Source organism: Palaemon carinicauda, chromosome 17 (assembly GCF_036898095.1).
Source record: "Palaemon carinicauda isolate YSFRI2023 chromosome 17, ASM3689809v2, whole genome shotgun sequence".
Lineage (NCBI taxonomy): Eukaryota > Metazoa > Arthropoda > Malacostraca > Decapoda > Palaemonidae > Palaemon > Palaemon carinicauda.
In genome coordinates this window covers 43,918,009-43,935,508 of record NC_090741.1, presented here as the reverse complement: position 1 = coordinate 43,935,508, position 17,500 = coordinate 43,918,009, and the positions used below count along the sequence as shown (strand labels likewise).

General features: G+C 35.3%; 2 protein-coding genes across 2 annotated transcripts in view; one reads left to right on the top strand and one right to left on the bottom strand.

Moving 5' to 3' along the window:
- The window catches only part of LOC137656049 (protein SpAN-like), a 38,914-nt gene extending 22,405 nt beyond the window's left edge, over positions 1–16,509 (top strand). Inside the window, exons 5-10 of the mRNA XM_068390226.1 lie at positions 110–313; positions 1,536–1,662; positions 4,828–4,962; positions 8,176–8,262; positions 14,552–14,705; positions 16,026–16,509. Coding sequence (XP_068246327.1) covers positions 110–313; positions 1,536–1,662; positions 4,828–4,962; positions 8,176–8,262; positions 14,552–14,705; positions 16,026–16,260 — 942 coding nt within the window. The 3' untranslated portion in view covers positions 16,261–16,509. The remainder of the gene's footprint in view (positions 1–109; positions 314–1,535; positions 1,663–4,827; positions 4,963–8,175; positions 8,263–14,551; positions 14,706–16,025) is intronic.
- LOC137656710 (whirlin-like) overlaps positions 1–17,500 on the bottom strand; it is a 755,303-nt gene that overhangs the window by 130,329 nt on the left and 607,474 nt on the right.

The window sequence follows — 17,500 nt, the reverse complement described above, 5'->3', positions numbered from 1 at the left end:
CCTCACTGGACTATTTTCCCTGTTGGAGCCCCTGGACTTATAGCATCCTGCCTTTCCAACTAGGGTTGCAGCTTAGCAAGTAATACTAATAATAATAATGTCTTTTCAGATGGGGACCGCTGCTCACGAAATAGGTCACGCCTTAGGCCTATTACACGAACACATGCGTTCGGACAGAGACGACTACATCCAGATCGTGGATAAAAACATCCAGAGAGGGAACGAGCATAATTTCATGAAGGACACCAGCGAGTCGTTCAGTAACTACGGGGTCCCGTATGACTACACGTCTCTCATGCACTACACGGGCGAGGTGAGTCCTGGGCGAGAAGTCTTTTTAGCCACGGCCAAGATGGAATAATATCTTGCTTCCTTTTAGCCACAGCCACAACCAGGATTCTCTGGATCTTGGTCATAGCTGTTCTTGGTAGGTCGCCATGAGAGAAATCTTGTATTTTAAGGCCGGGAGCACACTAGCGACTCTGTGGCGCCACAAAGCCACAGCATCGTGTGGCGGGGATGTGGCCTCCCATAGGTTTCCCTCGTTTTCAAGTTTTGCCGCGCAAACTAGCGACTGTGACAAGCGACTGTGGCTCTCTGTCGCTCATCCCCGCCACAGGCGTGGCGTGGCTTTGTGGCGCCACAGAGTCGCTAGTGTGCTCCCGGCCTAAAGGTTTAAAGGCCGCTCGTGAATGGCAAAGACAAGAGACAGCGACATTGCCCTATACAGCAGGACAATGCCCTACTGACCGTATATAGCCTACATATGATCAGCGCCCAAGCGCCCTCTCCACCCAAGCTAGGACTAACGAGGGCCAGGCAACGGCTGCTGATGACTCAGCAAATAGACCTATAGGCTTCCCCAAAAGCTTTTATTACCATATTACTATCATTGTTACTTGCTAAGCTAGCAGTTGGAAGAGTAGGATGCTATAAGCCCAGGGCCCCCAACAGAGAAAATAGCCCAGTGAAGAAAGGAAACAAGGAAAAATAAAACATTTCAAGAACAGTCACAACATTAGAAAATATATTTCCTATATAAATTATAAAAAACATTAACAAAACAAGAGGAAGAGAAATCAGATAGAATAGTGTGCCAGAGTGTACCCTCAAACAAGAGAACTCTAACCCAAGACAGTGGAAGACCATTGTACAGTCTATGGCACTACCAAAGACTAGAGAACAATGGTTTGATTTTGGAGTGTCCTCCTCCAAGAAGAGCTGCTTACCATAGCTAAAGAGTCTCTTCTACCCTTACCAGCTAAAGAGTCTCTTCTTCTACCCTTACCAGCTAAAGAGTCTCTTCTACCCTTACCAGCTAAAGAGTCTCTTCTACCCTTACCAGCTAAAGAGTCTCTTCTACCCTTACCAGCTAAAGAGTCTCTTCTTCCACCCTTACCAGCTAAAGAGTCTCTTCTAGCCTTACCAAGAGGAAAGTAGCCACTGAACTGTTAATTTTAATATATTTAGTTGATTTGGTTAAACTACTTGTTTTTCTTGCCCCACTCTCCCTCTCTATCTTCCTCTCCTTCCAGGCCTTCAGCAAAAACGGAGGACTGACGATCATCAGCAGCAATCCTTTGCTCCAAGGAATGCTTGGTAGGAACCGTGTGCTGTCTCACAGAGATACGCTGATCGCCAATAAGATGTACGGATGCATAAGTAAGTTGGAATTACTCTTCGTGTGGCTTTAATGTGTTCCATTGCAAATATGAATGTTTTTATAATAACAATAATGATGATCATAATAATAATAGTAATAATAAATAATGATAATAATAATAATAATAATAATAATAATAATAACAGATAATAAATAATAATAAAATAATAATAATAATAATCATAATAAATAATAAAATAATAATAATAATAATAATAATAAATAATAAAATAATAATAATAATAATAATAATAATAATAATAATAATAATAGATAATAAATAATAATAATAATAATCATAATAATAAAAATAAATAATAATAATAATAATAGATAATAAATAAAATAATAATAATCATAATTATAATAAAAATAATAAAATAATAATAAATTATTATTTATTAATTATTCGTTATTATTACTATTACATCATTGGTTCTATTGGCTTATCAATGCTATTAATGAAGTACAGATGAAAATTAAAACGGTTATGAAGATAAAAAAATAATCAATATTATTACTACAATGAAGTTAGAGATGAAAGTACGATTGGCAGAATTACTTTTAATATACTCCTTAAAACTATGATGAATAATCAAAAGTTTTAAATAATACTTTCTACTTGAAAGGCATTTATTTAATTTCAAAGTAATTTTGGTCCAATTTATATACCATTCAATTCATCAAAATTATTTCCATTATCTTTATCACCATAATTATTTTTAGCAGAATAAGTGTAGTAAGTCGTCTTAAATATTTATTCTACTGTAAATATCGTAAAAATATATTGGAGATATTAAATTCTGCTCTGGTGGTATGTATTTAAACTATTATATTTATAGTTATGAAAATATATTTCTAAATTATAAAGTTATATATTTAAATCATAAATTCATCAATTTACTCTAAATATATATATATATATATATGTATATATATATATATATATATATATATATATATATATATATATATATATACATACATACATACATACATACATACATATATATATATATATATTGTATATTATATATATATATATATATATATACATATATATATACAGTAAATATATATATATATATATATATATATATATATACATATATATATATATATATATCTAAAATATATATACATATATATATATATCTATAATATATATATATATATATATATATATATATATATTATATACATTTATATATATCTATAATATATATATATATATATATTATACAAATAATATATATATATATATATATATATACACACACAAAACTTCAGTCTGTTTTAACATGGAAAGAAACAGTCGCTTCTTTTATTGTCTTTTATCAATAAAAGACAGAACAAAGTTACTCCATCTACAAAGAAACTATGCCATCTATTTTATAATTGAATACAAACAATCCCAGAGAAAATTCCTTTCTCTACTTTAAATGAAATGTCTCCCATTTTACCAACATTTTAGCAAGACTCGAAATAACACAAAGTCACAAATTTGATCAAGAATAAGAATTCAACCGCTGTATTAGAGTTCTCTTGGTTGAGGGTACACTCGAGCACACCATTCTATCTAATTTCTCTTTGTCTTGTTTTGTTTAAGTTTTTTATAGTTTATATAGGAGATATTTATTTTATTGAAACTCTTCTTAAAATATTCTATTTCCCTTTTTTCCTTTCCTCACTGGGCTATTTTGTTGGAGCCTCTGGGCTTATAGCATTCTGCTCTTCCAACTAGGGTTGTAGCTTAGATAGTAATAATAATAATAATAATAATAATAATAATAATTGATAAAATAAGTAACCAATACAAAAATATCAAGAGAAAACATTTTATCAAGAACATAAAACAAAACAATATTTTTGAGATATACCATAAAAAGTGAAACGCAAATTTAAAGGTTTAAATACCGCTCATGAATGACAGGGGCAGGGGACAGTGACATTGCCCTATCGAGCAGGACAATGCCCTAGAGACTGAACATATATAAACATATGATCAGCGCCCAAGCCTCCTCTCCACCAAAGCTATGACCAAGGAAAGCCAGGCAAAGGCTGCTGATGACTCAGCAGATAAGACCTATAGGCTCCCCCAAAACCTCCATCCTTAGCTCACAAGGATGGTGAGGTTGCCGCGACCAAAGAAACTAACAAGTTTGAGCTGGAGTCTAACACCAGTCTGGTGTTCACCAGTCAAGGACGTTACCATATCGGCCAACACATGTAAGGCTATGTCTGAGACCGTTGTTCTGCAGTGGACTATAGTCCATTTCTTTTATCGAGGTAGATTTGCACCGACTCGCAGCGGTGCCCTTTTAGCTCGGAAAAGTTTCCTGATCGCTGATTGGTTAGAATTATCTCGTCTAACCAATCAGCGATCAGGAAACTTTTCCGAGCTAAAAGGGCACTGCTGCGAGTCGACTCGCACCGGTGCCCTTTTAGCTCGGAAAAGTTTCCTGATCGCTGATTGGTTAGAATTATCTCGTCCAACCAATCAGCGATCAGGAAACTTTTCCGAGCTAAAAGGGCACCGCTGCGAGTCGGTGCAAATCTGCATCGCTAAAAGAAATTGACTATAGTAACGGCTACTGATGATGATGATGATGACTATAAAAAGTATTTTATTCTGAAACAAAAGAGACCACCTTTTTTCTCAAAAACAATGAAAACATTTATCTTTAGTAAGAAAACAAAACGAACCCATTCTACCAAAAAAAAAAAAAAAAAAAAAAAAAAAAAAAAAAAAAGAAGATTACTGATCTCCCTAAGCACACTGGAAAATAATTAAAAATAAAGCAATATTAACACGAAATTAAAAAACAAAATTATCATTTTCACCAAACCTGTTTTTATCAAAACAGCATTACCAAATCATCTACGAAGTATTAAAACATTTTAATTGCTCATTGCTTCTCATGCAGTTTATTTATTTACTTATTTCCTTTCCTCGATGGGATAATTTTTCCCTGTTGGAGCCTTTGGGCTTATAGCATCTTGCTTTTCAAATTAGTGTTGTAGCTTCGCTAATAATAATAATAATAATAATAATAATAATAATAATAATAATGCTTAGCCCGTAATAATAATAATAATAATAATAATAATAATAATAATAATAATAATAATAATAATAATAATAATAATAACTGTACTTGCAGAGATGTGGTCCGACAGGTGCTTTATATACGACAGTCCTTGCCAAAATGATGGATACGTTGGCCCAAATTGCGACTGTGTCTGCCCTAGAGGGACGACAGGACCATACTGTGAAACTGTTCTCCACGATTATTACTGTAAGTGTTAAAGCTATTAGCAACTGTGTCTTTAAGTGTTGAAGCTATTAGCAACTGTGTCTTCAAGTGTTGAACCTATTAGCCACTGTGTCTTCAAGTGTTGAACCTATTAGCCACTGTGTCTTTAAGTGATGAAGGTATTAGCAACTGTGTCTAAGTGTTGAAGCTATTAGCAACTGTGTCCTTAAGTGTTGAAGCTATTAGCAACTGTGTCTTCAAGTGTTGAACCTATTAGCCACTGTGTCTTTAAGTGATGAAGGTATTAGCAACTGTGTCTAAGTGTTGAAGCTATTAGCAATTGTGTCCTTAAGTGTTGAAGCTATGAGCAACTGTGTCTTCAAGTGTTGAACCTATTAGCCACTGTGTCTAAGTGTTGAAGGTATTAGCAACTGTGTCTTCAAGTGTTGAAGGTATTAGAAACTGTGTCTTTAAGTGTTGAAGGTATTAGCAACTGTGTCCTTAAGTGTTGAAGCTATTAGCAAGTGTGTCTTCAAGAGTTGAACCTATTAGCCACTGTGCCTTTAAGTGTTGAAGCTATTAGTAACTGCGTCTTTAAGTGTTGAAGGTATTGGCAACTGTGTCTTTAAGTGTTGAAACTATTAGAAACTTTGTCTTTAAGTGTTGAAGCTATTAGCAACTGTGTCTTTAAGTGTTGAAGCTATGAGCAATGGTCTTTAAGTGTTGAAGCTATTAGCAACTGTGTCTCCAAGTGTTGATCCTATTAGCAACTGTGTCTTCAAGTGTTGAGGCTATTAGCAACAGTGTTTTTAATTGTTGAGGCTATTAGCAACTGTGTCTTCAAGTGTTGAACCTATTAGCCACTGTGTCTTTAAGTGTTGAAACTATTAGCAACTGTGTCTTCAAGTGTTGAAGGTATTAGACACTGTGTCTTCAAGTGTTGAACCTATTAGCCACTGAGTTTTTAAGTGTTGAAGCTATTAGCAACTGTGTCTTTAAGTGTTGAACCTATTAGCAACGGTCTTTAAGTGTTGAGGCTATTAGCTCCTGTGTCTTTAAGTGTTGAAGCTATTAGCAACTGTGTCTTTAAGTGTTGAAGCTATGAGCAATGGTCTTTAAGTGTTGAAGCTATTAGCAACTGTGTCTCCAAGTGTTGATCCTATTAGCAACTGTGTCTTCAAGTGTTGAAGCTATTAGCAACAGTGTTTTTAATTGTTGAGGCTATTAGCAACTGTGTCTTCAAGTGTTGAAGCTATTAGTAACTGTGTCTCAACAGGAACTGTCTTTAAGTGTTGAAGCTATTAGCAACTGCGTCTTTGAGTGTTGAAGCTATTAGCAACTGTGTATTTGAGTGCTGAAGCTATTAGCAACTGTGTCTTCAAGTGTTGAAGTTATTAGTAACTGCGTCTTTAATTGCTGAAGCTATTAGTAACTGTGTCTAAGTGTTGAAGCTATTAGCAACTGTGTCTTTAAATGTTGAGGCTATAAGCAACTGTCTTTAAGTGTTGAAGTTATTAGCAACGGTGTCTGTAAATGTTGAAGCTATTAGCAACTGTGTATTAAAGCGTTTAAAGTATCAACAACTGTGTCTCCAAGTGTTGAAACTATTAGAAACTGTCTTTAAGTGTTGAAGCTATTAGCACCGGTCTTTGTCTTTTGACACTATTAGCAACAGTGTCTTCAAGTGTTGAGGTTATTAGCAATTGCGTCATTAAATGTTAAAGGTATTAGCAACTGTGTCTTCATGTGTTGAAGCTATTAGCTACTGTGTCTTCAAGTGTTGAAGCTATTAGTAACCGTCTTTATGTGTTGAGGCTATTAACAACTGTGTCTTTAAGCGTTGAAGGTATAAGCAACTGTGTCTTCAAGTGGTGAAGTTATTAGCAACTGTGTCTATAAGTGTTGAAGGTATTAGCAACTGTGTCTTCAAGTGTTGAGGCTATTAGCAACTCTGCCTAATTGTTGAAGCTATTAGCAACTGTGTCTTTAAGTGTTGAAGGTATTAGCTACTGTGTCTTCAAGTGTTGAGGCTATTAGCAACTGTGCTTTGCTTTCAAGTGTTGAGGCTATCAGCAACTCTGCCTAATTGTTGAAGCTATTAGCAACTGTGTCCTTAAGTGTTGAAGCTATTAGCAACTGTGTCTTCAAGTGTTGAAGGAATTAGCAACTGTGTCTTTATGTGTTGAAGGCATTAGCAACTGTGTCTTCAAGTGTTCAAGTTATTAGCAACTGTGTCTTAAGTGTTGAAGTTATTAGCAACTGTGTCTTAAGTGTTGAAGTTATTATCAACTGTCTTTAAATATGTCATAATAGTCTATCAATAATTATCTCAGGATCCGAACTGCTACACATATTTCCGTACAAATGTGGAATTTTTCTTGCTATCAGGTGTGGCTGTCAGATGAAAATAAGGAGTTCCATCCCCCATTTTTTTTCACAATTTTATTCTTATAGGTTCTCCATATACTAAAACTCTTCTCTCTCTCTCCTTTCTTGCTAGATTTAGTTCCTTTATATCTTTATTTATGGGAGCTGTGCTGCCATCTGTTGGCGTTCTACTGCCAAATATTACATATATTGGTGCACTAGTCTGACGAAGTAACAATCCCAATTAACCTTCAACTCGAGGCTTTTTGCTATCATAGTGCCATAGTCTTGTACCATGGTCTTTCACTGTCTTGGGTTAGAGTTCTCTTGCTTGAGGTTACACTATTCTATTCTATCTTATTTGGTGCTGTTACTGTTTTTTAATTATTTTGTTTTAATTGTTGGTTACTTCACTGGTAGTTTCCTTATCTCCTTTCCTCACTGGGCTATTTTCCTTGCTGGAGCCCTCGGGCTTATAGCATCCTGCTTTTCCAACTAGGGTTGTAGCTTAATAATAATAATAATAATAATAATAATAATAATAATAATAATAATAATGGTCAACCAGAAAATTAAGTCCTCTTGTCTCATAATGTCCTTCTTCTCCCACAGCTGAAAGGATGTCTAAATGCAGTAAAAAAAAACAACAACAACAATAACAATAATAATAATAATAATAATAATAATAATGACAAATGGTCAACCAGAAAATTAAGTCCCCTTGTCTCATAATATCCATCTTCTTCCACAGTTGAAAGGATGTCCAAATGCAGTAAAACAACAACAACAACAACAACAACAATAATAATAATAATAATAATAATAATGACAAATGGTCAACAAGAAAAGTAAGTCCTCTTGTCTCATAATGTCCATCTTCTCCCACAGCTGAAAGGATGTCAAAGTGCACTATGGTAATCAACCAAACGAACACGACCATTGAGACACCACGGTATCCTAATTTTTTGGAGCCAGGTAGTTATATCTTTGTTTTTAATATCCAATAGTATATCTTATCTTGGTATTTTGTCTGTACTTTTCATTCATCAAAGTTTCATAGCTTTGCTATCTTATCATACTGTCCACATTTTCTTGTTTCCATATCTTTCATTTTGATTAATCAATAGAATTATTACAAGTTATCCAATCTTCCCCATAATGAGTAGTGTCAAAATCATTTGTTTTCATATACTAAATAATAACTGCTTGATACTAGGATGGCCAGGGCACTAGCCGCCCATTGAGATGCTACCGCTAGAGAGTTATTGAGTCCTTTGACTGCCCAGACAATACTACATTGGCTCCTTCTCTGCTTATGGTTAACTTCCTTTTATCTAATAGTCTGGCCTATTCTTTACATATTCTCCTCAATCTTTATGCACCTGACAACAATGAGATTACGATACAATTCTTCTTCGCCCAAAGGGGTAACTACTGGACTGTAATTGTTCAGGGGCTACTTTCCTCTTGGTTAGGGTAGAAGAGAGACTTCTACCTATGATAAGCAGCTCCTTTAGGAGGACACTCCTTAATCAAACAATTGTTCTCTAGTCTTGGGTAGTACCATAGCCTCTGTACCATGGTCTTTCACTGTCTTGGGGTAGAGTTCTCTTATTTGAAGGTACACTCAGGCACGCTATACTATCTAATTTCTTTTCCTCTTGTTTTGTTGAAGTTTTCATAGTTTATATAGGAAATAATTATTTTAATGTTACTGTTGAAATATTTCATTTTTCCCTGCTTCCTTTCCTCACTGGGCTATTTTTCCTGTGTTGGCCCATGGGCTTGTAGCATACTGCTTTTCTAACTAGGGTTTTAGCTTAGCAAGTAATAATAATAATAATAATAATAATAATAATAATAATAATAATAATAATAATAATAATAATAACACCTGATGACGTTACCTGTAATACTGCTAACTAACATGATTCTTATCCCTTTTACAGTTCGACTTTAAAATCCCAAGCTTCTCTTTAATCGATACTTTATGCATATTGCAGTTGAAGTTACAGATTCTTCTCCCTTTCTGATTTCTACTTCCCACAATGGGGCAGTGCAGTGAATGCTCCTCATGCAGTGCCCAGTTGGTAATATTAAATTGTGTTCTTGGTCTCATTTCAGCTAATGCTTCTACTTGCAATCTACCTTAGGTAATACTAAAACTGTCTTTGTGGTCTCCTTTCAGCTCCTGGTTTTACTTGCAATCTACCTTAGGTAATACTAAACTGTCTTCGTGGTCTCCTTTCAGCTCCTGGTTTTACTTGCAATCTACCTTAGGTAATACTAAACTGTCTTTGTGATCTCCTTTCAGCTCCTGGTTTTACTTGCAATCTACCTTAGGTAATACTAAATTGTCTTCGTGGTCTCCTTTCAGCTCCTGGTTTTACTTGCGATCTACCTTAGGTAATACTAAATTGTCTTCGTGGTCTCCTTTCAGCTCCTGGTTTTACTTGCAATCTACCTTAGGTAATACAAAACTGTCTTCGTGATCTCCTTTCAGCTCCTGGTTTTACTTGCAATCTACCTTAGGTAATACTAAACTGTCTTTGTGATCTCCTTTCAGCTCCTGGTTTTACTTGCAATCTACCTTAGGTAATACTAAATTGTCTTCGTGGTCTCCTTTCAGCTCCTGGTTTTACTTGCGATCTACCTTAGGTAATACTAAATTGTCTTCGTGGTCTCCTTTCAGCTCCTGGTTTTACTTGCGATCTACCTTAGGTAATACTAAATTGTCTTCGTGGTCTCCTTTCAGCTCCTGGTTTTACTTGCAATCTACCTTATGTAATACTAAATTGTCTTCGTGGTCTCCTTTCAGCTCCTGATTTTACTTGCAATCTACCTTAGGTAATACTAAATTGTCTTCGTGGTCTCCTTTCAGCTCCTGGTTTTACTTGCAATCTACCTTAGGTAATACTAAACTGTCTTCGTGGTCTCCTTTCAGCTCCTGGTTTCACTTGCAACCTACCTTAGGTAATATTAAATTGTCTTTGTGATCTCCTATCTGCTCCTGGTTTTACTTGCAATCTACCTTAGGTAATACTGAATTGTCTTCGTGGTCTCCTTTCAGCTCCTGGTTTCTACTTTACTTGCAATCTACGTTAGGTAATACTAAACTGTCTTTGTGGTCTCCTTTCAGCTCCTGGTTTCACTTGCAATCTACCTTAGGTAATACTAAATTGTCTTTGTGGTCTCCTTTCAGCTCCTGGTTTTACTTGCGATCTACCTTAGGTAATACTAAACTGTCTTCGTGGTCTCCTTTCAGCTCCTGGTTTTACTTGCAATCTACCTTAGGTAATACTAAACTGTCTTCGTGGTCTCCTTTCAGCTCCTGGTTTTACTTGCGATCTACCTTAGGTAATACTAAACTGTCTTCGTGGTCTCCTTTCAGCTCCTGGTTTTACTTGCGATCTACCTTAGGTAATACTAAATTGTCTTCGTGGTCTCCTTTCAGCTCCTGGTTTTACTTGCGATCTACCTTAGGTAATACTAAATTGTCTTCGTGGTCTCCTTTCAGCTCCTGGTTTTACTTGCAATCTACCTTAGGTAATACAAAACTGTCTTCGTGATCTCCTTTCAGCTCCTGGTTTTACTTGCAATCTACCTTAGGTAATACTAAACTGTCTTTGTGATCTCCTTTCAGCTCCTGGTTTTACTTGCAATCTACCTTAGGTAATACTAAATTGTCTTCGTGGTCTCCTTTCAGCTCCTGGTTTTACTTGCAATCTACCTTAGGTAATACTAAACTGTCTTCGTGGTCTCCTTTCAGCTCCTGGTTTCACTTGCAACCTACCTTAGGTAATATTAAATTGTCTTTGTGATCTCCTATCAGCTCCTGGTTTTACTTGCAATCTACCTTAGGTAATACTGAATTGTCTTCGTGGTCTCCTTTCAGCTCCTGGTTTCTACTTTACTTGCAATCTACCTTAGGTAATACTAAACTGTCTTTGTGGTCTCCTTTCAGCTCCTGGTTTCACTTGCAATCTACCTTAGGTAATACTAAATTGTCTTCGTGGTCTCCTTTCAGCTCCTGGTTTTACTTGCGATCTACCTTAGGTAATACTAAACTGTCTTCGTGGTCTCCTTTCAGCTCCTGGTTTTACTTGCAATCTACCTTAGGTAATACTAAATTGTCTTCGTGGTCTCCTTTCAGCTCCTGGTTTTACTTGCAATCTACCTTAGGTAATACTAAATTGTCTTCGTGGTCTCCTTTCAGCTCCTGGTTTTACTTGCGATCTACCTTAGGTAATACTAAATTGTATTCGTGGTCTCCTTTCAACTCCTGCTTTTACTTGCAATCTACCTTAGGTAATACTAAATTGTCTTCGTGGTCTCCTTTCAACTCCTGCTTTTACTTGCAATCTACCTTAGGTAATACTAAATTGTCTTCGTGGTCTCCTTTCAGCTCCTGGTTTTACTTGCGATCTACCTTAGGTAATACTAAATTGTATTCGTGGTCTCCTTTCAACTCCTGCTTTTACTTGCAATCTACCTTAGGTAATACTAAATTGTCTTCGTGGTCTCCTTTCAACTCCTGCTTTTACTTGCAATCTACCTTAGGTAATACAAAACTGTCTTCGTGATCTCCTTTCAGCTCCTGGTTTTACTTGCAATCTACCTTAGGTAATACTAAACTGTCTTCGTGGTCTCCTTTCAGCTCCTGGTTTCACTTGCAACCTACCTTAGGTAATATTAAATTGTCTTTGTGATCTCCTATCAGCTCCTGGTTTTACTTGCAATCTACCTTAGGTAATACTGAATTGTCTTCGTGGTCTCCTTTCAGCTCCTGGTTTCTACTTTACTTGCAATCTACCTTAGGTAATACTAAACTGTCTTTGTGGTCTCCTTTCAGCTCCTGGTTTCACTTGCAATCTACCTTAGGTAATACTAAATTGTCTTCGTGGTCTCCTTTCAGCTCCTGGTTTCACTTGCAATCTACCTTAGGTAATACTAAATTGTCTTCGTGGTCTCCTTTCAGCTCCTGGTTTTACTTGCGATCTACCTTAGGTAATACTAAACTGTCTTCGTGGTCTCCTTTCAGCTCCTGGTTTTACTTGCAATCTACCTTAGGTAATACTAAATTGTCTTCGTGGTCTCCTTTCAGCTCCTGGTTTTACTTGCAATCTACCTTAGGTAATACTAAATTGTCTTCGTGGTCTCCTTTCAGCTCCTGGTTTTACTTGCGATCTACCTTAGGTAATACTAAATTGTATTCGTGGTCTCCTTTCAACTCCTGCTTTTACTTGCAATCTACCTTAGGTAATACTAAATTGTCTTCGTGGTCTCCTTTCAACTCCTGCTTTTACTTGCAATCTACCTTAGGTAATACTAAATTGTCTTCGTGGTCTCCTTTCAGCTCCTGGTTTTACTTGCGATCTACCTTAGGTAATACTAAATTGTATTCGTGGTCTCCTTTCAACTCCTGCTTTTACTTGCAATCTACCTTAGGTAATACTAAATTGTCTTCGTGGTCTCCTTTCAACTCCTGCTTTTACTTGCAATCTACCTTAGGTAATACAAAACTGTCTTCGTGATCTCCTTTCAGCTCCTGGTTTTACTTGCAATCTACCTTAGGTAATACTAAACTGTCTTTGTGATCTCCTTTCAGCTCCTGGTTTTACTTGCAATCTACCTTAGGTAATACTAAATTGTCTTCGTGGTCTCCTTTCAGCTCCTGGTTTTACTTGCAATCTACCTTAGGTAATACTAAACTGTCTTCGTGATCTCCTTTCAGCTCCTGGTTTTACTTGCAATCTACCTTAGGTAATACTAAACTGTCTTTGTGATCTCCTTTCAGCTCCTGGTTTTACTTGCGATCTACCTTAGGTAATACTAAATTGTCTTCGTGGTCTCCTTTCAGCTCCTGGTTTTACTTGCAATCTACCTTAGGTAATACAAAACTGTCTTCGTGATCTCCTTTCAGCTCCTGGTTTTACTTGCAATCTACCTTAGGTAATACTAAACTGTCTTTGTGATCTCCTTTCAGCTCCTGGTTTTACTTACAATCTACCTTAGGTAATACTAAATTGTCTTCGTGGTCTCCTTTCAGCTCCTGGTTTTACTTGCAATCTACCTTAGGTAATACTAAACTGTCTTCGTGGTCTCCTTTCAGCTCCTGGTTTCACTTGCAACCTACCTTAGGTAATATTAAATTGTCTTTGTGATCTCCTATCAGCTCCTGGTTTTACTTGCAATCTACCTTAGGTAATACTGAATTGTCTTCGTGGTCTCCTTTCAGCTCCTGGTTTCTACTTTACTTGCAATCTACGTTAGGTAATACTAAACTGTCTTTGTGGTCTCCTTTCAGCTCCTGGTTTCACTTGCAATCTACCTTAGGTAATACTAAATTGTCTTCGTGGTCTCCTTTCAGCTCCTGGTTTTACTTGCGATCTACCTTAGGTAATACTAAACTGTCTTCGTGGTCTCCTTTCAGCTCCTGGTTTTACTTGCAATCTACCTTAGGTAATACTAAATTGTCTTCGTGGTCTCCTTTCAGCTCCTGGTTTTACTTGCAATCTACCTTAGGTAATACTAAATTGTCTTCGTGGTCTCCTTTCAGCTCCTGGTTTTACTTGCAATCTACCTTAGGTAATACTAAATTGTATTCGTGGTCTCCTTTCAACTCCTGCTTTTACTTGCAATCTACCTTAGGTAATACTAAATTGTCTTCGTGGTCTCCTTTCAACTCCTAGCTTCAACTCAACTTAAAATCTCCCTTTCATCTTCCATCTTTCGGTCCAATCTCTTCTAAATCTTGACTCCATCTTGCAACAGAAGGGGATTTCCCCTCTAGTAACATCTAACAAGGAAAAGGTTACCCAGCCACAACACTGGGCTAAGTCGTTCATAAAATCCATACAATTACATCCATAAGCAGCTCTTCTAGGAGGATACTCCAAAATCACACCATTTTTCTCTGGTCTTGGATAGTGCCATGGCCTATGTTCCTTGGTCTTCCACTGTCTTGGATTAGTTCTCTCTTGCTTGAGGGTACACTCAGGCACACTTTTCATCTTATTTCTCTTCCTCCTGTTTTGTAAAAGTTTTTATAGTTTATATAGGAAATATTTTTCTTAATGTTGTTACTATTTCCAAAATATTCTATTTTTCCTGATTTCCTTTCATTGGGTTACTTTCACTGTTGGAGCCCTTGGGCTTATAGCATCTTGCTTTTAAAACTAGGATTGTAGCTTTGCAAATAATGATGATGATACAGGAATTTCACCAAAGCCCCCTCTCTCTCTCTCTCTCTTTCTCTACTCAGATACCTGGTGCGTGTTCAAAGTCATAGCACCAACAGATTACATAATCCAGATCCTATTCGAGGATTTCAGCTTGGAGGCCTACTCCACCAGCCAGTGCTCCTTAGGATCTCTACGTCTCATGGAGTATCAGAATGACGTCATTGCAGATACAATGTAAGTTATGAATTTCTCATTTTCTCAAACTATAGGATATTTTACATCAAACTTAAAATATTGCTTTAATAATTAATTAATGGATAACTAAGTCTTACATAAGCTCTTCAACATAAAATTTACTGGTTACGATCGCCACACCTATAAATGATCGATTTCGTCAGTTATTATCACCATAAGCCTTAGTCTCCCTATGATTTCATTAGAATGAGAAGCGAAGGGGTCGGTGAGGCTGAGAACTACTTGAATATTGAGTAAAAACATCACACTGTATAACTGTCGGTCAAATAAAAGAAAAATGTATATTTCCTGGATCTTTGTCAAGTCTTAACAGGCATATTGCTTCACACTACTTGCGAGTTGTCATATCGAGATAAATATTATTGTTAAATAAAGATCATATTAATTTTCAAGGCCATAAAGTATCACGCAAATATTTTATCATTTGCCAAAACAACATTATATCTATTTCTAAGACCATTAAGTATCATTTTAAAGGTTTAAAGGCCACTCATGAATAGCAGAGGCAAGGGACAGTTACATTGCCCTATAAAGCAGGACAATGCCCTAGAAACTGACCATATATATATGATCAGCGCCCAAGCTCCCTCTCCATCCAAGCTAGGACCATGGAGGGCCACGCAATGGCTGCCGATGACTCAGCAGATAGACCTATAGGCTACCCCAAAAGCCCTATCCTTAGGTCACAAGGATGGTGAGGTTGCAGCGGCCAAAGGAACTAACGAGTTTGGGCGGGACTCGAACCAACGTCTGGCGATCACCAGGCAGAGACGTTACCAACAAGGCCACCACTTGTGTATATTTTATCAGTTACCAAATAAAGATCATATTACTCTAATCAACATTATATTTATTCCTAGGGCCATAAAGTATCACTTGTGTATGCTTTATCAGTTAACAAATCAAGATCTTATTAATGTAATCAACATTATATTTATTCCTAGAGCTATAAAGTATCACTTGTGTATGTTTTATCAGTTAACAAACCAAGATTATATTCATTTATAAGGACATGAAGTATCACTCACGAATAATATATCAGTAGCCAAATCAAGATCATATTAATGTAATCAACATTATATTCATTCCTAGAGCCATACAGTATCACTTGTGTATGTTTTATCAGTTAACAAATCAAGATTATATTCATTTATAAGGACAAAGTATCACTCATGAATACTATTTCAGTTGCCAAATCAAGATCATATTAATCTAATCAATATCATATTTATTCCTATAGCCATATAACACGTCTGTATGTTTTACCAGTTGTGAAATCAAGCTCCTATTTCCTTCCAGGGCTTGTGGGAAGTATTTCGAGAGAGGCGAGACCTTCACAAGTGTCACCAACGAACTCGTCATGTTTCTGGATATTTGGAGGAATAGCAAGAGGTCTAAGGGCTTCCGAGGATTGGTGACCTTCGTGAAAAAGAACGAAGCCACCTCAAATTCAGAGCATGGAATTATAATCTCTGTCTCTGTTCCCTTCCTTGGTTTGTTTCTTCATTACCTTTATCTCATAGCATTTTTGTGAGCACCTCTTTCTTTTATTTGATTGGGAGAACAATCGTTTTCTTTACTAAATTATGTGATTTCCCCTTTTGCTCATGGGAGAAATCAGTACATATATTTTGTAGATAATTTCTTAATTGCAATGTTAAAAATTTGCCGTAAAACATGGTAGAATTCCTTAATAAAAGTTGCCAGGCATTTACCGTTTAAAAAAAGGATATATTGACTTTAAGGAGTGATATTGCGGTCACTAACCCGTAAAAGATAACAACAAATTAGAGTACAAATTACGGTCGCCTGTATTTTACTGAAATACAGCTGAGAATAGTATATTTCTACGGAGAATTTCCATTTGAAATGCGGTTTTTTAACAGTGTAAACTTCAGGTAAAACCACATCGTTCCTACCAATCCACATTGACTGTTGCCAATTATATATATATATATATATATATATATATATATATATATATATATATATACTGTATATAGATATATATATATATATATATATATATATATATATACTGTATATAGATATATATATATATATATATATATATACTGTATATAGATATATATATATATATATATATATATATATATATATATACTGTATATAGATATATATATATATATATATATATATATACTGTATATAGATATATATATATATATATATATATATATATATACTGTATATAGATATATATATATATATATATATATATATACAGAATATATATATATATATATATATATATACAGAATATATATATATATATATATATATATATATATATATATATATATATACAGTATATATATATATATAGATATATATATATATATATATATATATACAGTATATATATATATATATAGATATATATATATATACAGTATATATATATATATATATATATATATATATATATATATATATATATATATATATATATATATATATATATATTTAAAGTTTGATGACGAAACCAACATCCATAACTCAAACTAATTTGATTGTTAAATTAAATGCTCCCTTTACTTTAACAATGAAGCCAATACCTTTTCCCTACTGATTTGTTTTATTAATCAATGTTAAATCTTTTATTCAGCAATGGTTTCATTATTATAGCCAGATTTGTAAAAGGCCACAGAACTTAACAAATCCACATAACCTAACCTATAGTCCATTTCTTTTAGCGAGTCATATTTGCACCGACTCGTAGCGGTGCCCTTTTAGCTCGGAAAAGTTTCCTG